The sequence below is a fragment of the Poecile atricapillus genome, chromosome 3 (genome assembly GCF_030490865.1).
Source record: "Poecile atricapillus isolate bPoeAtr1 chromosome 3, bPoeAtr1.hap1, whole genome shotgun sequence".
Lineage (NCBI taxonomy): Eukaryota > Metazoa > Chordata > Aves > Passeriformes > Paridae > Poecile > Poecile atricapillus.
In genome coordinates this window covers 70,500,754-70,526,530 of record NC_081251.1, presented here as the reverse complement: position 1 = coordinate 70,526,530, position 25,777 = coordinate 70,500,754, and the positions used below count along the sequence as shown (strand labels likewise).

Here is a 25,777-nt window from a genome sequence, read left to right as displayed (position 1 = left end):
ATGGGCATGACCAGAAAAGCAAACCCAGCAGTGGGACACAAAACTGCTCAAGCCAGTTTCACTGACCACTTCTGAGTGAATTGTGAGGCAGATGATACTGCATCATCTTGATGACAGCTTTCAGCAAACATCTCAATTATTCTTGTTTATCACTAAAAACTTCTCTTAAAGCTATCTGCTGTAAACATATTACATCTCCTTGCTGTACATTCTGCCCTCCCCCTTGCAAAAAACATTTCAGTGACTTCTTCTCTTCTACAAACTTCCCCAAAAGAATTCCTACTGGAAAGCTGCTGGACTGCATTACAAGACACAGCAGGTGACAGCCAGAAAGCTGCAACTGAGAGCTACTGCACATACTAAGAGGAGTTAAATGTTACTGCATGGCATCATTTCAAAAGCAGAGCACAAGTTTCCCTAAATGACATAAATGTGTTAAGCTTTCATTGCCAGGAATTAATCAAATATTACAATTAAAAATAAAGTAAAAATTTAAAAGCATAGTACTAGAAGGCACCACATACAGAAAGATATTAATTTCCAAATATATCAGTCAGTGAGTCTACATGCAATCACTAGCTGTGATATCTATTTAGAAGTTAATTTCTTAAAAAGCTCCTTTAAGCCAGAATAAAGGAAGAGAAAAAATACTAGTACCAAAAGGCTACAATGTAATTTTGAAGTAAATTTATTGCCAATATTCCACTACCTACCGTAGTGACTAAGAAAAAAAAACATTTGATTTTATTATCCAACGTGTTTCTATTGAATGCTGAAGAATCATGCCTATGTAATCACTACATTTACCCTCCCTTTGTACTTCATATTTCCTTCCTTGATAAAACTCAGTAATTTGGAAAATTGACATGGAATAGCCTAGGAAAAAAACCCTGAAATTCTAGTCCAATAGTACTGAACACACTGTTGAGCTAGAATTAGGTCAACAAGCTCTGGCTGTTTGGAAAAACTCAGGCCATGTCAGCAATCCCTTTTTTTTAAACAAACATATCTAGATATATTTCACTTGACTGTTATTCTACAGTCCAATTTGAAAAAACATACTAATTTCTAATAAAAACCACCAAAACGAAAAAACCCCACACCTTTCTTCAGTGCTTAGAAAATTACAGTAGCTGTACAAAATTATAATAAAGATGGAACTCTTACCAAGGCGGGAAACCACAGAGCTTTCTTCTTATCCACACTGAAGCAGTCCACACACACAACTTTTCCTAGTAACTCATCACTTTGTTTCCTTTCATCCTCATCTTCATCGCTGGAAGAGGATGAAGATTCTTCTTCAGGACTAAACAACAGAAAGAGACTTAAAACTTAACTATTCAAAACTTGCTTATTATAATTACAGGAGATCCAGAGCTAATTATCAAGGAGGCACAAATAACAGTGACTTGAACTGCTTGTTAAGTGTTTCGCGACAAAATGAATGAAGTATTTATAATTATATTATAGAAACAATTCAAACAATTCAAACTCAGAAATGCACATTCACTAGTAATACATGTAAAACCCAATGAAACACCACCATGCACCCATATGGAGGAAAAGAAACACATTGTCAGGGTATTCAAAGTGAAACCATTCTGCCCTACATAAACACTGTTCAAAAACACTGTTGCAGTTGTAGTTTTGCACTAATGTTAAGCTTAACTGTTTTGGTTTTCCCTCTTAATCTCTCTGGTTTTTCTTTAACAACCACACAGAATGGAAAGCTATTTTGAGAGAGGACAAATCTCTGAAGAAGAAACATCAGATACAAAGATGAATAGCAAGGAGAAAGTCTATCTATCCTTAAACAGTTCTTTAAAGATGTGCAGTGAAGCACTTCTATGACTATTTCAATTTCACACTGAATGAAGTGCTGGAATGTAAGTAGATGGACGAAGGTGCAAATGCATTTTAATTTAAAAGGGTTCTGGCTCATTGTTTTGACTGTTCAAGTACAAAGTTGCTGGTTTTAACCATGAGGAGTCTAAATGCACAAACTGGTCCAACTAAAATTACTTGCAACCCAAAACAACCCTCTCTTGATGCTCTCTCTATATCTTTTTTATAGTCACTTCAAAGGTTAATCCTCAGAAAATATACAGCATCTTCAATGAGCACAACCACCATTACTTTAAAAGCTATCTTCCATTTGTCACGTAACTGCTTTTGAATACAAAATACAGTATTAATAAAAAAGCTCACAGTTAAAATTTGTATAGCAAAAGGCAACTAATGTACAGTTTAAGGAGAATTTCCTTTTCTCCACATTAAATTTATGCTATTTCCAGTGACGATAATTGTTTTGGTTTATTTGTTTCCTTCAACATTTTTTTTTCAAGTAATGGTTTCTTTTAGAATATATGAAAGTCTTTCAGGCCGCTTTCTGGGGCTCAAGAATCTCTTGTACGAAGAGAAAAAAGTCAAAGACTAAAGGCAGAACTATTTTGTAGAGACACTTCCTAATTCAAATTGCAGATACTGGTATAAGTGTCTTTAAACTCAGTTAACTCAGTATTAATGATAAGATAAAGGTAAGAGTGTTGCTTCTGACATAATAATATCCTCTACAACTCAGTCAGAGACACCAAGGATGCTACAATCATTCTCTGTGGTATTGCCAGCTTTTTACCTTCACTACCTCACAAATTAGTAACACAACAATTTTCTGAGTAAATTTATAGCTCCTCTACATGTACAGGGCAACATTTATTTCAAGCTACTAAAAAGTGCAAAAAGGTAAGCCAAGCATGAAAACCACTACACCCAAAAATGTTAAGCAAAAATACCCCACATAAACACTACCCCCATCCCCGCCAAAAACCTCACAACCCACCCACAAACAATGAAGAATAGGCAGTGGACTATGTAACACTGGTTTATCAAGACCACAGCTACCAAGAGCTTTGGCACCTAAGAAATCCTAAACTTTATTTTTGTATCAGTAAGCTTTGTTGCAAACTACACTAGAAGCAGTGGGAAGAAACTGTTGCACAGGAAGTTCCATCTGGATACAAGGAAGAATTTCTTCACTGTGCAGGTGACTGAGCACTGGAAAAGATTGTCCTGAGAGGTTGGAGACTCACTCACTGGAGATGTTCAAGAACCATCTGAACATAATTCTGTCCCAGGTGCTCTAGGATGACCCTGCCTGAGCAGGGAGGTTGGACCAGATACCCCACTGTGTTCCCCTCCAACCCGACCCATTCTGTAATTCAGTAATACTGTTCATCTATTTCTAAAAGCCTTTCAGAGACCCTGAATTGAGAAACCAAAGGTCTGTAGGAGGATTCTGGGACCTTCCACGAAGACTTCCTGTCACCTGGACAAAGACTGCATTGTAATTATTTTAGCTTGAGTTCAACACATTTACAACACTACAGAGATGTTTGTCAATATAATTTAACATCACATTTCCATTTGAGATGCCACCTTTTTTTTTTTCTTTTAAACCAAGAAAAAACTCTTGCCTATACCTGGTACTATTTTAAATATTGATTACATGAAGACTTGAAATGTTTGCATGCAACAATAGATATGAACCTGACTTTCAAACTGAGTGCTAAACAACATTTTTCATCCAACCTCCTGTTTATTTTAATAAGAGAAGCCTGAACATACAAACAATAAAACCTGACACACACTGAAAGCTTCAGAATTGATTACACACAGCACAGATATCAAAATATTTAACTTACATATGATTGGATCTCCTTCCCCTGTTTGTTTTCTTTCCTATAACAGGAGTCCCAAAGTGTTCAGGATTGGTGAGTGGAAGCTGATCTAATGTCTGTTGAAATGAAAAAATACATATGCATCTACATAAGAAAAACTTGGCATAAGTTATTCTCCAAGCCACCTTCACTCAAGCAATTTTTGTCAATAGAGGTTTTCTCATTACAAAGAAATACAGAAGTACATCATACATGTCATGCTAAGATTTTAAAAAAGGAATGTTTTGTTTTGCAGTTCTTTCCAACACTTTCTCTGCACCGCCGAATAATTAACTTTTGTCGAACACACACAGATAATTCTTCTCAGAAGTCTTGCCTTTGGACCATCAAAACACAGAGAAATAAGTATCAGGTATTCTGCTCACCTGGCATATTCCATCTCTACCAGATTAATTTTCTGTCTATCCTATCATTGGACTAAATACTGAATCATCTACTTAATAATGAACAAAGATCTCCTTTGAAATGAAACAGCAAGACCACTCAACAGCAGCAAACATGATAATTTAATTGTATTTTATGTTAGTAATTCATACTTGGATACGTGAGAGAGATTCTAAAACAATTTAAAAGAGGCTGCTATATTGATAATTGGGAGGGTGCTAATTGATGCTTTATCAGCATCAAAACAAAAAGAGAGGGAGAGAAAAAAACTTTCCCTCTTTAGGAAGAATTCTTCAGAAGGAATTAATGGACATTCAGTATTATCTCTCCTTAAGCCTGCCATTACCTGTTCAAATGATAACGATTCCAGATTCAAAGACTCCTGGTACACAAGATTTTTTTGTATAGCCACTTATTATTAGTCTTTGAAAGAAGGCAGAAAGCCCTCAGAATAAAATATAGTCCTCTGACTTCAACTTATTTGTCCTGTATGAATTTTTCAATGTGTAACACCAACAAGCACCTCAAAAGTATTCTGTCTGAGAGAGAGCTGACTTAGGGACAATAAAATTGGCTTTTTAGAATCTAAAAATAAATGTATGACTACTTCTAAGTGTGGTGGACATCCTACAAGATTCTACACCACACACTTGGGAAGCAATATCAGAACAAGCCAACTGTGGGGCACTGGCCTAATTACAAAATAAATTTGAGATGCAATTTCCCCTGCTGAGTAGCTGTGCAATCACAAGGTAATTATTAGAAATGTACAACATGTTTCATTCAGAGCTGGTGACAGTGAACTGCAAATCAGTGACTTCTGGCAAAACATCAGAAGCTTAGATGATAAAAAAGATGATAAAATACGAAGTACCAGTCATCTGAATGTAAGGTTTCCTTCAATCTTACAGAATAATCCAAATTACTCTCATTCAGCCAAACAGGTCACAAAGCAATACACGTAGACCAAAATTTTTAATCTGTGTACTCTAAGGTAATACTCCTGAAATCATATTAAAATAGTGTTTATGGAAGAAAAGAAATTTAATCTTCAGTTGTGCTGATCATTAATAACAAGGAACTAATTGAAGGAATTCCACAATCTTTAAAATAATAGCATTTCTATGTGATGCTGGATTTAGGCATCTAATTAGGCTCCCACCTTTACATATGTTTAGTCCTGATTTAGGATTCTAGAAGATACGTGCATCTTCCCAAGAAGGCAGCACACAAACAACTCAGCTGACTGCAATAACAGCACACTTATGTAGAGCAAAAAATCCCCATCTTCAGAAGCTGTCCAATAAACAAACATCTTTACGCAAATCTGCCCATCCGTCCAGATTGTCTTATATAATATGAAGGAATAACCCTCATTCTGAAGTTCCAATTGGAATGTGCTACAAATGTTTGCATACTTTAATGTGCAAGTCACCTCAAAGACATGAGCCAGCTGCAAAAATCCTGGTAGGTGTTGTCAAGTAAAGGAGTAACAGCAACTTATTATTGGCCATTAAAAAGAAAAGCATTTGTTTCATCAATTATTACAAATTGGGTTTGACCATGAAAAATGCAGCATAATTTTATTATGTGGAATCATGTACATGAGTTTTTTTATGTTATAAATTATATTACTTTTCATGTTATAAGTACATTTTGATTTCACAAGTAATACGCTTTTATACTTTTATAATTTAAATCTAAATTTTATAATTTAAATTTATCATTTTTTATTCAATGCAAAGTAGTTGTGCAATTGCAGGTTTTTTGTGTGATCTACAGTCTACAAATTATCATTAAGAGAAAAATGAAAAACATAAAATGCTGATTTTGTTTCTTAACTTACACAGTTTAGTGAAATCTAACTGTAACTCTAACTTTCTTGGTTGTAAAAAAGAAAAAGATCCTGTGGACCGCACTTTGTATTACCCCCATTTTTAGTAGCATGGATACAGGCAACATAATAAAAATTGAGGTGATAAAAGAATCACTTTTAAGTTTTTCTGAATAAAAAGTTGTAATATAAAAACTCTTCAATTACCTCACTCTCAGCAAAATGTCTTTCTCCTTTTAAACACAGGGAAGAGCGTCTCAGAGTCTTCTCATCACCATCATCAAATACTGTCACCAGGTAAGAAGTGAGGAAAGAAAACATTTCTTTTTAACTCAGGATATTAATAAGCAATTCATTTACATGTCAGAAAGAACTGAATATATATCCCTGTAGTCAAACCTATGCCCAGATAATGCTGCAAATCCAGTAAAGCATTTCACAGATCAACCAAAAACAAATACATAAATTGCTCTCTCACCATAGCTACTTTATACTTGCATACCTTAAGTACTTGAGCAAACAATTCATGGTGTTATGAAATTAAATTCAACATGCTATTGAATGAATTCAAAAACTATTTTTTCTAACATTCAAAAACAATTTTTCTAACATTTACGATTTTTAAAGAATTTAATTACACAAGTCCTGTGATATTCCATTGGAAGCTCTGCTTACCATGGAGAAACATAAATGGATGTTTATAGAAAAAAGCCACAATTTAACGCTGTATGGAATTTCAATGTCTTTCACTACTGACCTCTTGCAACTATGCTATAGAATAACAGTGATATCATCCTAAGGAAGATGGCAATAGTCAAAGTGCTGACAATCATCAAAACCAGCTCTCCTGACAGAACTGTGGAGCTCCCAGTTTGTAAACATTTTGGTACCTCTGCTACCACTAGGTCAACTGGAAACAAGTTCCTAATACAGTTCATTCAGCTACATACATTATCTTTTATAATCCTGAAATGCACTGCACACATTTAAGGTGGGGTCTTCACAACATGATAAACTGGTCATATAAAAAGTAAGCTTTTGTCAAGTCTTCTGCAGGTACTTAACAGATGAAAATCCGGTGACAAATGTTAACTCTTAGGCTTTGCTTGCACTGTTTAGTGAGACAAGAATTTATCTCTTCTTCCCTCTTGAGCAATGGTAATGATTATATTCTTGCTCCCACACATCAATGACCTTGAAGACTTTTGTGGGCACAGAACTACCCCAAGATAATATTAAAATATTACATTAAAAAAAACCCAGAAGTTTCAGCAACTTCTTAACATGTCTCTTTCACCTTCATTTAAAAATCCTCTTCTGTCCATCAACAGATCAAAGTAACAGTGTTAGGAGAATGGCTGTTGACCAACAAAATTAGAGATTTTAGCCATTTCAGATGTAGGGTGCTCTACTCTTCAACATTTACTAACTCAAATAAAAATATACAAAAAGCAACAAGGTACATCAAAATTCTTGACTAATATTTACTTGATATTAAAGAAACTTTTATCTAAGAATTTTTCTCCCCCATATAAAATTGAGTACTGTTGATTAAGAAACTTCCTCTTCTACTGATGAAGAAACTTCCCCTTCTAACTACAATGCCCCAGCTTGTATTATAGGCTATAGTAATTGTTGAACACTGTTCCATTGTGATAAAGTATCAGTTAGAGATGCAAATGTCATTTCAACACTTGTTGAAAAGTATCAATGGCAAGAACTGCACACAAACCATGTAGATTTGGAACATCTCAAATGGTCAACACATAATTAAGCCCCCCTTTGTTTAAGTGAAGTAGAAATCAGCAGGCTCCTAATCCAGTTTGTGTTAATTAACAAAACAGTCTCCTTACATAATGAGAGACAAAAAAAAAAAAAAAAAATCTATCCACTTCAAGAGATAAGCTGACTACAGCAGAGGTAAACCTATTCAGAGCTAGGCAGGTAGCCACATAATGTGTCCTATGTGGTGATCTGCTTGTGGCCTCTTCCCTGCCAGAAGGAATCTTAATCTTGTTCCATAACATGAATACTTTCAGAAGAAAAGCTTGACCTCCCTCAAAGACTTATGTGGCCAGCATGGCTCATATGGCTTAATGAGCAAGACATTCTGATCTATTGGAATATCATGAAAACAATTTACTGAGCAGGCATCAGGAGTGTAATGTATTTAAAATCACATATTCTGAAACTCCAAGAGAAAAGCTGGGGAGGGCAGCAAAGAAAAGAGACAATTTAATGCAACCAAAACCACCTTGAGTTCTATGAAAAAGCATTGTAACGACAAAGAAAAAGTGCAGGAAATAAGATTACTTCTGAACATGCATAGCTCTGCATTTTTAGTAAACAAAATAATTCTGCAATTTTCTTCCCCCCCTCACAGTAAACACAGACTTTAAGAGATATTTATATGAATGACAGAACAGTATCTAGCTATCAGGACTTAAATACCTGGAGCTCTTTGAGGATTTTTTACAAGGCAGGCAAAATGAAGGACACTTATGTATGTGTATGTGTGTGTGTGTTTATATATGTATGCCTACTATATTTACAAATTTTATGCCTATATATACATACATATATATGTATGTTTATTTATTATATTGAAATATTTATTATTTATGCCTGTACATACGTACATATACGCAGTGCTATACTATTTTTAAAAGACTATACTAGCTGGATTTTTATTAAAAAAATTATTTAGTTTTTGTTGTTCTTTTGTAGGAAAGCAGTAGCAATAAAAAAATCATGCAAGCAAATTGATGAACAATTTCTATTCAGACAACACCTTAGGAAGACAAGATACACAGGGATGCTCAAAACAATTTTGCCCATAGTTCAGTATTAAAAGAGGTCTCAAGCAGCCCTCAAAGGATTATTCTTCTCCAGATATTGCTGCAATGGCATATCTGGTCTTGGGTAACTTTTGGAAAGGTATTATTTCAGATGGATGCATGCTTTCACAAAGTTTTTGACCAAATCATAGTAATTGTATTCACAAGATCATTAACAGTGCAAATAATTAGATGCTTCTCGGCAAGTGCTAGGACAATATTAGGTAACTGCTTGTTAAGATGTGTGCCAATTCTAGAATCTGGTAAGTGGCAACTATATCTTACAGTAGGACTTTCATTCATATCTGCTAAGTCATCACGGTCTATAAAGGTAATTTTCATCCCATTCCACCCACCCTCCTGACAAAGATAAGAATTATCATCCACAGCTAGAGTAAATTCTCTATCAAAGTGCATTGCACTGCCAGCAGCTGTGCTGCTTTTACCAATTCTGCAAGGTCTACATGCTTTTGTCTGTTTTTATCTACAAAACGCAAGAGTTGAGACTGAAACCCATACTTCTTCCTACTTCCCAACTTCAGGATTTTTGACAGACATCTCCTTTGACTGCAACTCTGACATCTACCTTCAAAATTTAATCTGCATGGATTCCTATCTTATTCTTGCTGCTGAACTGCTAACCTCACACTTTCTCAGAAACATAAATGTAGGCATACAACACAGCTCTAACACTAGCTATACTGTTTGCTTCTTAAAAGCCTTCATATCTGATCCACTTCTGTATTAATTACCAAAACACGATCTATAATGTTAATTCTTGTCTTTGAACCTTACGTTTTACCCCATCCTAACCCAGTCTCACCTTTACTAACAGATTCTACAGCTCCAATGGGAAAACAGACATATTTTCTTCAACACTTACCTATAAAGTCCTAGCTACATTTAGAGCTCTATTCCCTTCTGAAATGACTATGACTAGGGAAAATTAAGTCTTTCCCTAGTTGTTCAACATCACTTCGTTAACAACAACCCATATCTCAAAAGAACTAAGCCTCGCAAAAGTTCTTCCAAGATCTAGTCTTCATCTTCCCATATTTACCCAGGAGAGGGCTATGTAGTTTCTCAGGAATCAATACATTTCCTGTAAGTAAAATAATGAAAAACTCCACCCTCTATTTGCTAGAGATCATGTGGTATATTACTGAACATCTGAAATATCACATTATAACAAGCTATATGTATTTTAACAGCAGCTGTTGTAACAGCTCAGTCGGGGAGTGGGGAAAAGGAGGTGCTTCAGCTTGTGTTTTAAAAGCACTTCTTTGCTCCTTTTTTTAAGGACATGTGACAGCATACCTTGCTTCAAAATATTTAACAACAGTGTATTAAATTATCTAAGGGGCAGTCACCAGTTATAGAGCAATTCACTACGTCTTTATTTGGTGTCCCAATTTCAGATCGTAAAGGGTACAGTTTCTTATAAATACCCAAATTATGATGTTCATCTTTAAAGGTTTTCCATAAAAACTCTGAATACCTAAGCATCTCCAAAAAAATCTCTCTCACCATGTTTAGGACATGTCCAGGTCACAGGGTTATTTTTAAGTAATAAATTCTATTCAAATACATAAATCTTTCTCTTACCTACAGTATACCAACTTGCATCTGTTAATTTGTTGATAACTGCTTCCTGGTATGTTCCATCTGGATTCTTCACCTCCACAACAGTTCCTACCTAAAATAGAGAAGTCACTTAGCACTGGAGACTTTTTTGAAGCAGGCAATGAAATCAACACTTTCATGTTAGCTAACAGAGATAATTTCTAACCTATTCCATGTCAAATGTAAAATGTTTTTCCAGTTTCACTTGAATATACTTGTATCCCTCAGACTTCTTTTTTCATTCCTCTAAAATAAGCCAACTAACTGAGCTGATTATTTCCTGCCAGCAGGTGGGGAACAAGAACCAATTTGAGTGATGTCATTCTCTTGTATAAGAGCTTTCCCATCAAATCCTCCTGCCGAGTTCTCTAAAGGAACAGTGACTAAAAATCACTGCCAGCCAAACTTCTTAGCTTTAAGGCAAAAAAGAACAGAGGCTTGCACCAGCCCATGATGCATCCCCTTTAACTACAAAGAAAAAAGCTAACATGAAGAGTATAGCTAACTTTGTAGCATTACCTTTTATGCTTTGTGCTCCTATCTAGCCTGTGTAATAAGTTGAACCTTCTACATACCATATATGCACATTTATGTCAAATATTGGAAAGAAAAATGTTTTTCAAAGCATTAGCAAGATATAAACCAAATTTATTACCTTTAAGGGACCCTTTATGTGGTCATCTTGCACTTCCACTGTTGAAGAATCATGCCTAAAGGTTACCTAAAAAATATAATTCAACTGACAATCACTTGATACAATTGAGCAGCATAAGCACATGTAAACGTCAATAGCCCTTCTCTTACTCTCATTTTACAGTTAATCACCATCATCATTCCACTTCTGAAAGCTTTTTTATTCATATATTTTAGAAATATGAGGGGCTAATTTTTTAGTTATCAAACTCCTAAAATATTTTTTATCTTTCACAATAGAATCATTATCTCTAAAGGAAATGACAGACAAGAATGTAACAAAATTGTCTAATGGCTCAAAATTATCTCTGCAGTTCTCTTAAATTATTTGAAGTTGTCTAGTATCACAGCAAGAAAGAAAGTTTCAAGACTTCTGAGAACAACTTTAAAGAAACACTTATATTTCAATGCTTTGAAATCAAACAGTTTTAGCACCTTTATCTTTTGCTGATAAAAGTGCATTTTTCACCTCATGGTTGAAAGACTCACACAAATACAGGACACTGCTGTCGACTAAACAAAATGAACAACTCAAACGGGCTCTCAGTTAATGTCAGTCTAGCCTACAAGCAGAGTTAACTGGAAGAAAATGTAAAAACAGCAAACCTTTCAGTCTTTCAAAACAAGAGTAAGTAAATCCTTTAAACACTTAAGGTGTTTTCCCTTGTCATTCCCATAAAGACACAAAGGCTGTTGTCTTTAATTCTACACACTCTATAGAAGTGAAGAAGAAAAAATTGGCCTGGAAACTCAAAAGTATGATTAAATTAACTGTACCAGGTGCTATAGACATTCACCATTCATTTCATTCACAATTTACTTGATTACATTGAAAGTCACAGGATCATCCTATCAATTACATCTGAAGTTTTATTTCCACGCCAGTTTTAAAATTATAGGAAACTGAGAAAATTCTGGAATTATATTTTATGTACCTATGTACATTTATTAACACACAAATGATGTTCTGATGGTCACCAAAACACACTCTCTTGGTACATTGATTTTGAAGTGTTTTACTGAGTATTTGAAGTAAGTAAGAATGTAACATGAGATCCAGCAGTGTAACACTAGCTCTCAACTACAGCAATCCTACCTCAAAAGTCTGGACTTGTTTCACCCATGATCATGTTCTCACTGTTATTGAGAGCTTCACTGTAGCACACAGTAACAGCAAAATTTCCTTCAGAAACACAGTGTTCTCTTACCACCAACTCTCCTACACAGCCTTCCCAGCAAGGAGATTTTAAGGAGTTTTGCCAAGAACAGCACCTACAACCCGAACTGAGGACAATCTACCTTACAGATACAGGTTAATTCTCCCTGAGGGGGAATTTATCTAGAAAGCCAAAATTCAGTTAAGATGCAAAATAATCTGAAACCAAGAGTCACTAGTGGCTCATACGAAATATCCAGTACATCAATTCTGATTTAGAGACATCTGTTTCTATTTACTTTCTGTAGGTATCTTAAATGTATTTTGCAGCACAAAGGAACTCTATCCAAAACCATCAGTCAGCCACAATGTACTCTGATGAAGGTAAACAAAGCAAATTGCCATTGTGTATTCCAGAATGGTTTGTCTTTTTAAAGATGTCTTGGGGCTTTGACTCTGGGGAGAGAGTTTTGATACCAACAGATTTTGCTTTTTGATACATTCATATTTGCTCAAAAAATACTGCTTATTAACAGAAATATCCAAATGGCAAACTCAGTCTGACACTGCTGGACTTTCTGAAGCTGAGAAAAGTGATGCCAGTATTTGCTAGCTATGGGTTTTAATTCTTATAGTATTTAGCAGTGTGGAACCTTTCTGTCTCAGGCAAAAGATTAAGACATTCAGCATCAACTTGGTTAGACCCAGCTGGAATTTCTTTTCACCATCCTAAAATGACAGTCCTAGTAAGTCCTATTACAGCAGAAGCTTTACTTATTTCTGTTTAATAAAGACCTACACAGAAAACAGTTTCTTCTGAAACTGCTGTGCAGGGTGCTCAAATGCAACTGGTGGTGGATGATGCCGCTAATTGTTTTAGGAGATGCTGCCAAAACAAACTGGCTTAAATAAGTCTCTAAAAAAAGCGGTAACAGATCTGATAAAGTAGACTAATGCTCTTGTAACACCCAAAATCTTGCCCTTGAGTAAAATTTGTACTGCCTTTAGCACTTTTGAGAAGTCCAGGCAAGTCTTAAGTTCTACTGCTTTCCACGAGCAAGTGTGCAATGCTGTTACATGTAACTGTAGAACTCCGTATCACGTACAGAATTTGCCAAAGACTGCTAAACTGGGAAATACAGTATCCATTGGTACTGAATTTATTAGTACATAGCACCTGCATTAAATTGAATGAGGTTATTAAATTATGCTGTGATGGGAAAGTTACTGTGAAGGTATCTCCTCAAAATATTCCAGGAAGCAGAATTCAACAAGAGGAGAAAGCACATAAAAGGAGACACAATTAAACATATTTTACTTGTCTGAAGATTACAATATTCTGCATCAGAAGAATTTTGTTGCCATCCTACTTTCTCAGCAGAATATCTAGTTAGAAAACTTGAATGACTGCTTTACATTGAAATTGAGAGTATGAAGTTAACTGACGTTTCTTCTCCTCTAGTTCTAGAAGACTAAGGCATAAAATACATACTGGGGCCAAAAGAATCCCATTCAGCAAGTGAAAAAAATAATGCAGCAGATAATACACCAAAATTCCAGACAAAGCACAGCTGATTATGAGAATCTTTGTTAGATCTAATATTGGGGAAAGTATACATGTGTCAGAAACAGCTAAACAGATGTTCAGAGAAAATCAGAGGGACACTCTTGAGTTTAAGGAATACACATTCCTGGTGGTGAAAAAACCATGTAAACAGATATGGTTACAGCACCTACACACAAAAATCTCAAACACAAATCACATTACTCTAGAGCAACAATACTGGGGGAGAACTGCTCTTAGTGATATAGTAACAATGAACACACACACCCACACACACCCCTCTATATCCAGAAGGCTATGTACAAAATCTCCACAAACAATTGACAGAAAAATTCCATTTCATGTCAAGATCTTTCTGCAAACCTTGCTGTGACCAAATTCCAAGTGATAAGCCCGTAAGAAAATACTTAGCACTGAATAATAAATAGTCCCACATCTAAGGAAGTGGACTGAAAGTCCCCGAAAGAACTGAAATGAGTTAAGATTTCACTGATCTAGGCACAGCAAAATTCCGGTACTTAAATACTGATGCTTAACTGCTTAAATAGCAATACTTAATCACTTAAACCAAATGGTACTGTAAAGCATAGATCAGCTGATGCTATTAAAAGTTTTGACTAATGAAATGAAAAGACCACTGATTTGCTCTTCTGGCAGATTTAGGACTAAAAACTTCTTGTTGTATTTAACATTACTGTCAAATAAGTAACAACAGACCTTCCCAGCAGGGTTTATGGAGAGTGCCAGCTCTCTCCCTCAGACACACTATAGGCAAAAATCAGCTACAGCATGAGGGCAGAATTAAATAATCCACATTAGTTTACAGTGTGCAACAGTCTTCAATAATAGGTTACTGCCACTCACATTTCACATATTTTTCACTTAAATTTACAGTAGATATAAGAAAAATATTCTGCCACTATAACTCTTGCAGAGCAACAATCTAATTTGTATTTTCTAGGTGGTTTTGACCTTTGCTCTGTAATGTTTCTGTGTGAGGTTAAGAGGCAAAGCAGAAAAATATTATCTCCTCCCAAATCAGAAGTTTTTAGGGCAACATTATCCCAACAGAAATATACAGCTATTTTGCAGTGTACTGTTCTCTTTATTTCTAGAAATGATACTTTAAATTTTCAAGGAATATTAAAATGTATATCTTGCAATCCCTCTGCAGAATTTTTATTTTTCTTGCATGTGGCTTATATTGATTCAATCATTAACTAGCTATCATAAAGCTTAAGTGAGATCCCCTGCTTGCTATTCTGTAAGACTCAACATGCCAAGTGTTTTTTTGGAAGGCAGAAGGGTTTCAGCTTATTCCCAAAGCATTACCTAGTTGCCACAGCTAAATGGCAGTGACCTGTGCTCCTCAAGTAAAAGAAACCCTATTAAAGCCTACTTTGAGCAGTGTTAGCTATTTTCTGGTAATATTCTCCCATACACAAGCTTACATTAGTCACGTTTTAATAATTTACTTTAAGGTCAGCCTATGGCATTGAAGGTCAAAAACACATAGATGACAAAGTAGTGACAGGAACAGAACATGTTTATTTGTGTGGGAGTGGGGGAATCCCTCCCATTCCAACAATAATAAGTTTACTGTTATTTCAAAGATCGTAATGCCAGCCTCCAAGGACAGGACAACCTCTCAGCTGTCTTCTGAGACTAAGAAGTTTCACATTGTGCCATTTTGAAATCAATCACTTTTTTACTCCTCCCCTCAAAAAAAGTCTTTGCAGGAAAACCACATACCTTGACTTTGACAAGCCTTTTTGCTGTCTTGATCTTGGCTTCACAGAAGGCTCCTCTATACTTCGCACTCACATCAGTGCCTACTGTGAGATAGGGAGGCTCATCAATTGCCTGGAACAGAAAGGAAAACAGCTGCTTTTTATTTACTGACCACTGGCAATACAGTTACCATAGTCCCACCAATTTCTGTGGACAAAGTATTACAAAACAGCCAAATGAAACTTAAATTGACAACAGCAGAAACACAGAACACAACACTAAGGTAATACAATGAATAAAATTACAATCTCATAATATACAGATATAATCTCATGATATAAGATCATAAATACAATAAACTGATACCACAGCTACCTACAAAAAGTACCACATAAGCTTCCAGCCTCTGCACCATCTGAAGACACAGCAAGTGATCAATTCTGCTGCAATGGTGAAGGCCAACCAAGTGTTCTCCTTAAATTACCTTAAGAGCTGATACATCACATGAAGACACTGGTGTTTATTTCCCTCAAATTATTAAGGTTCATTTTTCATTAGTAAATAGAACAACTCTGAAGAGACCTTGCTTTTTCACTTTCTAATTAAGTAAATGATAAGGGTGTTCTCCTCATCAAGAGAGCAGCCAATGGGCAAGGTATAGTAGGAGACTGACAAGAGACTAAACAGACAATGAAGGGTCCAAACAAAAGACAAGGTTTTGTGACATGAAACACAGGAATAGGTGACACCCAAACAGGGAAATAAGAAACATAAGAAACAGAAGAGGTGGAAAATAAGAGAACATAGGTCAAATCAGTATCCTGAGTAAGATCACGAAGGCACAGTTCCTGCAAAGGAAGTCCATCTTCTCTCACACAACCTCTCCTAAAGCAGTCTGGATGAGGAGATTCCAGATAACTGAACCACCTATGAAGTATCACTTCATAGACTCTGGGTCAGAAGAGGGAAGGCAGAGGGTGTCACACAAGAGGAGAGGTTTGTTTTCAAGAGCTGCAAGCCTCCATGGAGACCCAGACAAGAGCAGAGCAAAGAGATTAAAACTCTTATCGAAGTCGCATTGCGTTTCTGTGCCCCTACAGATTCAAACACACCTTACAAGGGGCATCTCTGGCACATCCAGGTTCTCTGGGGGAAAAATATAGAGATAAATCTTCACAGACATCAGAGACTGATACTATTTAAGACTGAGGTGCTTGCACTCAGCATTAGATAATTCCTGCTAGCTGCCTCCAGTTCTGATACATCAGAAGGCATGGAAGTGTGTACTTGAATGCTTCAATGCATCATTTTTCAGAAATTTAAGTTTTACAAAACTTGAAATTGAGAAACATTAGATGTTACAGGGTTTAATCCTTATTAATGATGTTTTTTACAGTGACTCTATTCCAGCCTCTCTCTCTCACTGGCAGGCAATAGAATATATTTCTGAGTACTATGAAATTGTTATCAATCTGCACTTCCTAAGATCATCAGAAGCATGAATGCACTAATGAACCCCTCACTCTCTCCCCCTGCATGTGTGGTACGTGACTGCATGCAGAGTAGTAGGATATACTACGCTGGTGGTAGTATATCCATGAACACCTATCCTTTCCTAATCCAGGCTTACTAGCAATAAAACTCCACTGAGATTAACAAGGACTCTGTTAAGCGTGTTGGGATTCTGCAATTCATTCCCTCCTTGCTTGCCCAGCAGTACTTGCCTCTGAGGCAGGCTGCAATGCTTTTCTCTTGCTGTACTTGGATGGGTGCTGAAAGATGGACTCAGATGGTGATAAACTTGGTTTTGGCCAGCACTCTTACTGAAGTGAACCAAGAAGTGGCTGTTTCACACAATATGAATCTGAGCAGAGGAAAGACGCAATGTATTCTCTTGGAAAGACAGTAAAGCTCCAAAATGGGAGCATCCCTCCTGCTCCACTGCACTCTTAGTGAAGAAACTCATTCACCACTACAGGGATGATAGCATTTCATGCCAGTTCATCTTCCAAAATTAAAAGGAATTGTGGAGTGCTGAGATTACTTTAACAAGAGAAAGATTCCAGATGGGTCCACACAGATGCACACAGCTACAATTCTTCTATAAACAAAACTTTAAAAGCTGGCTGTGTCAGTCTCAGTGTCAGTCTATACTTCCCTACACAGACAAAAGAATTATCACAAAGACCAATCCACTATATCAAGGTGAACTTCCAGAAAAATATAGAACACTTTTTCTTCACTGCTACTGACACTAACTAAAACAAAATATTTTGAGCACCAAGATAATCTGAAGCTCTACTCTTTGAAAAATTTATGGCATAAGAACAGGCAAGTTAACAACCAACCTTTAAGCAGGACTTTAAATTCTTATAAGGATCATAATTACCAATATTGTGATTACTTTATCACTACTCCAACTTATTCTTAATAACCTCTTCCAGAAAGAATATCCTTTCAAAAAAAAAAAAAAAAATCTGTAAGAACTTCAGTTACTAACACACAAGTTAATTTCAATCTCCAGCATAAATCCTTTGAAATTACTCTGATTCCTTTCACTGGAATTAGTTAGTATTTACTACTGTAAAGAACTTCAAAGAATAGTCAACATATGGACTATTTGATTACCAGTGTAAGTATGTTTACTAGAAACAGTATTTTGAAACACTAGAGACAGTGGCTTTTGAGAAAAAATGATGAAATTCATTTATTTAACTACCACTATAAATCATTATACACTTTAAAACAGTATCTAAATTCTTCAATGGATATGTACTGCATTTTTTCCTGCAATTTCATTACTCCATTGAAAGACAAATTACATGGGCTTTCCCCCCTCCCAAATCACTTAACTGAAATTTCCAAGTTACTTCTTTCATTGTGACAGAGAAACAGCTGAAAGTGGCAAGTTAAAATAATTACCAGAATGTGATGCAACATAGTGAATGCAAACTAGAAAAATAAAAGTAATGATCAGAGTCTGGCATTAATTTCAGATAATTGTTACCATGACTTTGTCATTCTCACCAACTCTGAGTCACCTGTTTTCAAGCAGGTTTTATTCAATTCTACCAACATTAGAGAGATTAAAAATTAGTATACAGCTATTTTTACCTTTCTGTTATCTCTTCCCTGCTTTGTGCTTACATCATTTATTAGATGTCCTTATGTTCAGACAATGTATCTCTGCCTATTTAATTTTGACATGTTTTATCAGGATTTGTGTTTACTCTTTTTTTTTTAGGATTTTTAGAGCAAGTTTTCAGAAAAGAAAAAAAAAAAACACAGTATGCTAAAATGCAGCTAGAATTTGATAGTTCAGTGATCTTGGAAAAGGTATTGCAAGCATTCTGAAAATATCTTAAGAAGAACCACTGCAGTGGAATTTAAAGAGAAGGGGGACTATAGGGACTACCCTATAATACAGGAAGTTCTGGGCTTCCTAAAATTCTTGAAGGCCTATTCAAACAAAACTGTACTAGTCTCATACATTGCTGTCTCAGCCTTTATTTTAAAAGATAATGTGAATTGGCATTTAAATTTTATATGTGAACATAACCACCTGCACTTTATAATTTAAAGATAAGAATAATTGTTTCAGGAGCATATCACAATCAATCAGTAAACTTCTGTCAACAGCAGAACTGACAAGTATGCCCAGCACACGCCATCATCCATGTATAATGAGATCATGAACTTCTTTCATTCAGAGCAGCTTCAATACACACCCCAGGATATCCTGTCAGTGTTTCTACGTCTCTACATGTAGTCTTTCAAAAATCTCAGAGTTCACACTGGAAGGAGAAAAGTGAAGCTGATGGAAGAATCTCAGCTTGTTAGTTTGGTCGTTTTACTGCTGCCAAAAGACTGGCATTAAAGATCTTCATGGAGACCACTCACGCAGCAGGCGGTTCCAAGAGGAATCAGGACTTGGTCTGCATGAATGACCGAGGCCAGGCTCCCGAAGGGGAGCCGGCTCTGCGGGGTGACACCGGGAGACGGTCACCCGTCCGCACCTGGATACCAGGGGAAGGCCGGACCCGCGGCCGCAGCCAGGCGGGGGCTACGGAAGGGCTGTTTTGGGACGAGATGGGGATGAGCCCTTCCCCAGCATCCGCTGCAGGGAGTGCTGAGCGCTACCAGGGCGGTTCGAGCAGCGCCCCGAGGAGCTTCGGCAAGGCCGCCGCAGGAAGACGGCGCCCGGGTGACTCGTTCCGCTCATTCGGGTGGGCGGCCGAGCACCGGCGATGCTCCGGGGAGCTGCCGCTTTAAGGGGAGGGGCCGGAGCCGGGAAGCTGCCAGAAGTTTCTGGCTGCCCGAGCCAGCCCCGAGCGCAGCCGCCCGCCCTCGCCCTCTCCGCGAAGGCGCCCACGGCTCCAGCAGATTAAGCGCGGATTGCCGTAAACTAAATTTGTCCCCTTAAGGCGATTGCCGGGTTAATCTGCACGCAGGGCTTCCCGGGAGCCTGCGGCTGCTGGAGTCGGGCACGGAGCACCGGCAGTGCCAGCTCCCGGGATCCGGCCGGGAAAACGTGCGAGCGCTGCCCGCGGCCCTGCAGCGCAGCTCCTCCGGAACGCCGCTGGAATGCGCCTGGCGTTGAATATCCTAAATCATTGGCCAAATTACTATAAAAAATAAGTTCCGGCGCTCTCTTGGGTGAGCAAGAAGGGATAAAAAGAAAAGCACTTCCTGCAGTTTTGCACTTTCCATTAGGAAAGCCAAACTAATGGACAACCGCCGTGCTACTACTAGCACTTTATTTTGTTTTATTAATGAGAGTAGGATGAATAGTTTTCTCTGCTATCTCAATTCACAACTGCTGTGTGCGCAGAGGAGTTGCAGCACAGGCTGCCGCTGCTGAAAAGCTGGTTTACCGCGTAAATAAGAAGCAGTCTCTAGGTGACCAGTCAGCAATTTCCACCAATTCAGTTGGCGGAATTTTCTTTGGCAGGAAAAGCAGGCTGCTGGAAAGGGTTCTGCTCCAGCCTTCATGCTGCTTATACCTGGAAGGATTGATAAATGGCTAGATGCCCACATAATAAAACAACCTGCACGTCTTCTGAATTTGGATATTTACATCGGTACTAATAGTCCTGGTCTTCCGCGTGTGAGGGAGAAAACACACAGACATCTCTCCAGGGCACTGTGGAATACACATTTTAACACTGCAATCTAAAATCACACTTTTACACACATTTTAAAGCTGTAAAGAAGTTGGTTTTCCAGCTTTTTTTTTTTTACACACATTATTTTTTTCCATCTACGTGGGATGAAATCATCCTCACATCCCATTTTTCAACTGTGGTGCATTACTATATTCAAATTCCTTTGTAAAGTCTGTCACGCTATACAGCAACTGATAAAATTGCTTTACATTGTGCTTTGCCCATAAGCACATCTAATATGGCGTGTGTGAATGTATTATTTCTATCTCCTAATCTGTATTCTTCTGTACCATGCACAGGATGTTCCAAGTAAACCACATGAAAACAAGATTAAGTATTCAATCTAGAAACACAGCAGACATGGTTACTAGGAAAGCCTGCAGGACTGCTTTTGGAGTAATACACAGAAAAAAATACCTTCCCTCAGTCTTTCATGTATATGAAGTCTGAAGAGCCGAGATTTCAGTTTGCATTAAACATTGAAAGTTCAGCATTTATCTACTCTACAAGACTCTTGAGTCAATAAACTAGTGATACATTTTTAACAAGCAAAAACTACCTCAGCTATCCCACAATTACTGAAAAGAAAGGACTGGTTTTGAAATGTAAATATTTGTTTAATTTTAATAACCAAGGTTCAGGGAAATCTTGTTAAAGATTCAAGACCTTCTCCCTCTGACCCCACCTGGCATCCAAATTATTACTGAGTTTCAAAAAGAAACATCGTAAGGCTCAAAATCTGATTTCTTTTCTCATCCGTAGTAAGCATGAGGAGCAGTGGCAAAACATTTTTCCTACTGCCTATGGTATTTTGAAGTTATTTTTCCAAGGGAAGGGCTTTCTCATTGTTTGCCTATAGTCCATAATTTAAGATGGAAACACCGTTTACAAGTGGAATCATTACACACATACTTGATTATTGATCTATAGTCATCCCAGTCCCATAATTTAGTAGAAAAACCCACAATTAATACTCCACTACTTCAATCCAAAACCAACCATATCTTAAAGTCTTCTAATGAAGAGCAAAAATTTCACATAGCTGGAACCTTAAATTCCCTTTCTATCCTGCAGAATTAGCAACCACCTCTAAGTCATTCAATAGGCTTTCAGAAACTTTTGGGACAATAAAGGCTTAAAAAGAGTAAATTTTAAAAAAACAGTATTTTTTTTTTTAAACAAGAGTAAATTCAACATCTAGACAAATTCTGAAAAAACATTTTCATGAACACAGGTGAAAAAACCACAAAACAGAATAAAATTTCCTCCCCAAATAATAATGCATTTAACTTATAGATTATTACCTTAAATAGTCTCAAACTGCAGTAAGTTCCACCCAACAGCAGAGATCCACCTACACACTGCAGAATCAATCTTTTAATAAGCAAAATCACAGTATAATTAGGAGTGCAAGATTTTGCTTACAGCTCAACCTGCTGTAGAGTTCAGAAGATGTTCAACTTTATAGTAATAGCAGACATCTTCAGGAAAAACTATTATTATAATTCTTCTAATATACTCAATTTTGCAGATAATATCTTTATAGTTGATTTCAAATACATTCCTCATGTATTTTCAGAGCAACAAAGCTAGGAAACTTCTAAAACCTTTCTATAAACTCTATCACCAAGGCACGCAATTTCTCAAAGGCAAATGAAGTACCTGAAAAAAAGGCTGAAACACAGAAAATAAAAAATTCCTTTTAAAGGAGTAAATCCATTGGCCCATCATCTACCTTCCAGAAATGAGAACACCACAACAGGAAGCAGGAGGAATTTTTCTGAAACTTGCAAACTACAAAACAGAATAAAAGGCAGTGATGTTTTCCACATGAAAAGGCTATTACATGAAAGCCCAAGAGTAAGAGTGTGCTTTGAGCAAATCTTCTTCTGGCTGAAAACTCAGATTTTTACTTGCTTTTGTTACTGTTGTACATTTCACAGAAAGACAGAACTATTAATTTTGAAATTCATGAAGGAAAATGGTTCAATTTTATCAATATTTGTCCATAAATAAAAACTATGGTAGGAAACATCCTGACCAAACAAAACATTTACAAGTTATAAAGGGGGGGAGGGGAGTTCTTGTAATGAAACCTCTTTCCAGTTTCAATTTAAAACCTACAGGAAGTTTCAAGTAACACCTCACCAATCTTGTAAGCAAACATTATACAGCACATAACTGTGTCAAAATGTCATTGTTTATCCCCTCACCGAAGCTGGAAGTTACCAGAGCTTAGTGCACTGATGTCTGGAAGCATTAAACCAACTTCTGACAGCTTTAGCCGTCCCTACAGGTGCAAAGCGGATATATTCTTTATTTCAAATTATTCAGTTAGATCAGTCCAGTGCCAAGCTTATTTAAAGTTCTTAAAGACTTTAAAGGGTTCAAAAGCTGATTTTCCTCTCCAAATGAAAGTGAGCTGTGGAAAGGATTTACAGGTTCTAAGATCCTGAAGGACCAAAAGATCCAAAACAAGAAATTCAATTCAGTAATCACAAGTAGCACTTATTTATTATATCTGTATCAAATGCAGAATGGATTTTCATAATTTTTACTTACCCATATGAAGTTGATTTTTTATGGAACTAATTAATTTTCTTTTTGGAACTTTAAATTGATGAATAAAACTATAAAAATATTTAAACTCTACTAAGAAAATGAGATGTAATAATTTAAAGATTTTAAAAGTTAGTCTATCCTAATCACTGCCAAAGAGCAATTCAATTCTCCGTCCAGAAATTTACTGAGTAGTGTAACTTCCAAACATCTAAACTGTAATAACCTCATTTCCTATTCAAAATAGCAAATCCAGAAAGGTGACTATGCTTTAAAAAAATACAGCATTTAGGTATTTTTTCTCCTACCATACTGAATAAAACCCACTGAATTCTGATTTTGTTCCTAATTTGGTCACAGACTTGCTGCACCATGATGTGGCCCAGCAGGCTTGTACCAACTTTCAAGTCTGTAGAATGGGTGTAATGCACACCTTACTCAAAGGCAAGTAAGTATTTGATGTTTCTCTATAGCATTTTCAGACCTAAGAAGGGAAATCCGTATATCTATCAGTATAGCATATCACTTTATAAAATCACTTTAATAAAAACACTCCAGAACTGCTGATCAAGCTATCTAAAAATAAAGCAAATGCTTTACAATTCCTTCTGTAGGTCTCTTGTTCTGTATTGCTGAAAGACTACATTAAAAAAAGATATTTTGAATGCCTACTCCTGCTGTTTATCCCCCTAAATAGAAAATCTTTCTGGAAGTCAATTATTGCCATAGCTACCAGATTGCATTTTTTTTCCAGTAAGGTTTAGCTAAATATTCAAACTATTTAACATTATAGCTTAGTACTGTACAATGGTACAACTTCATTAATTTTGGCCAGACTATTCTGTACATTTCAAGCCTGAACTCTGTTTCTACATACATACAGATAAAAAAGTAACAATTAATTTGAAATAAGGAGCTTCTCAATGAAGGCTTTTAATCACAAATATTTTAAAGAACTCTTTCCCATTTCCTGTGTTCTGTGCAAGAACCAAAATTCATTCTGGTATGGAGAAATATAAATCAAAAAAAGTAAGCAATCAATAAAGTGTTTGTTCTTAGAGGGTAAAATAATTCAGCAAAAAGTATGTTCTCAATTCCTGTTTAGCACTTTAACTAAGTTAAATTCAATTTTTACACTGATAAACACCTTTTTGCCAACTAAATGCTTCAGATATTGCTTAGAAGCATTATCTAAATTATTAGCTCTAGAAAACTTGCTTCATTTTAAAAGATGTGCCACGGTTCTGTCTAGAGATATTGCTATGAAAAACTTGGGATGTTTCAAAGCACTGAAAAGAATGATATACTAATGATATGCTTACTTTCCAAACGGATTGGAACAAAGATCATTTGATACTTTAATCAAACAAACCAGTCCAGGCTGTTCCTGAGCAAAATGATGATGTGACTATGTAAAATCTGAAAAAACAACAGTCAGTGAAATCTCAAGAGAAAAAAACCCCAAACAAACCTATTTTTTAAACAATTTGATAATTCTTGGGCATTACTTCTATTTCCAGTCAAAGACAATTTAATGATTGTTTTCTTTTTAAAAAGTTAGTTGCAAAGTAAATTCAGCATAACAATATACAGAACAGGAAACAATTCTATGTATGTGAAATGGCTTTTCTGTATTCTAGATAACTGATAATAACGGCATTTTAGTTGAAAGAAAAATATAACAGTATTTTTAGATAGTAAAACTGATAGCAAGAGCAAGAACAGTGAACAGATACTCAAATCAGATAATTAAAAATGTTGGGGTTTTTTTTCACTGAAATTGCAGCATATTAAGATTCTGTTTATTATTTTTAAAACTATTTTCTATTGTGTAAAACTTAAGAAGCAAATTAATGCTAAATTGAAAATCTGAACCTTAAAAAAGACGCCACCAAAACTCAAAACCAACACCCAAAAAACCCCCAACCATAAATCATGACTCCTTTTTCTGCTGATACAAAATAAAATGTCATGCCTTGGTTTACTTCCATTCTTTGTACACTTTCTAAACTGACTATGAGGAAGGAAAAGAGGGGAGGAGTTATTTTTGTTCCTACATTAGAACAGAAAGGGAAAGCTAAAGGAATGACATACAATTCAAAATCCCCAAGTAGAATGAGATTTCTGCAACACTGACCCAAGTCAATTCACTAAACACAGCTATGATCTTATTAGTCTGACAATGTTTCAATATGTACTGATAAAATTGTATCCCAAAATTCTAAGCATTTAAGATATTATTTTGTGTACTTGTATGAAATCACAACTGTATCTGATTTGTAATTTAATACACTTCTTAGAATACGACATTAAAACTTTAACATAATAACATATTAAATCACATCATTAGACTGGTAAAAAATTAATGTGTAGCCTTTGAATTTGTTTTTCACTATTGTTGCTACCTAGAAGAATGATGGGGGAGTACACAAAAGTAGTGCCAAACCTACACACAACTGTAAAACATACAAAACAAAAAATGTAAATACAAAAC

General features: G+C 36.2%; 1 protein-coding gene across 5 annotated transcripts in view; it reads right to left on the bottom strand.

The window, feature by feature from the left end:
- Positions 1-25,777, bottom strand: part of ARID4B (AT-rich interaction domain 4B) — an 88,753-nt gene that overhangs the window by 42,764 nt on the left and 20,212 nt on the right. For 4 of the 5 annotated variants that reach the window (XM_058834832.1, XM_058834833.1, XM_058834829.1 and 1 more), the window contains exons 3-8: positions 15,581-15,691; positions 11,071-11,136; positions 10,398-10,488; positions 6,163-6,242; positions 3,702-3,793; positions 1,168-1,306 (exon numbers count right to left, since the gene is read on the bottom strand). In XM_058834832.1, coding sequence (XP_058690815.1) covers positions 1,168-1,306; positions 3,702-3,793; positions 6,163-6,242; positions 10,398-10,488; positions 11,071-11,136; positions 15,581-15,691 — 579 coding nt within the window. The remainder of the gene's footprint in view (positions 1-1,167; positions 1,307-3,701; positions 3,794-6,162; positions 6,243-10,397; positions 10,489-11,070; positions 11,137-15,580; positions 15,692-25,777) is intronic. The other variant, XM_058834831.1, reaches the window with a different exon arrangement.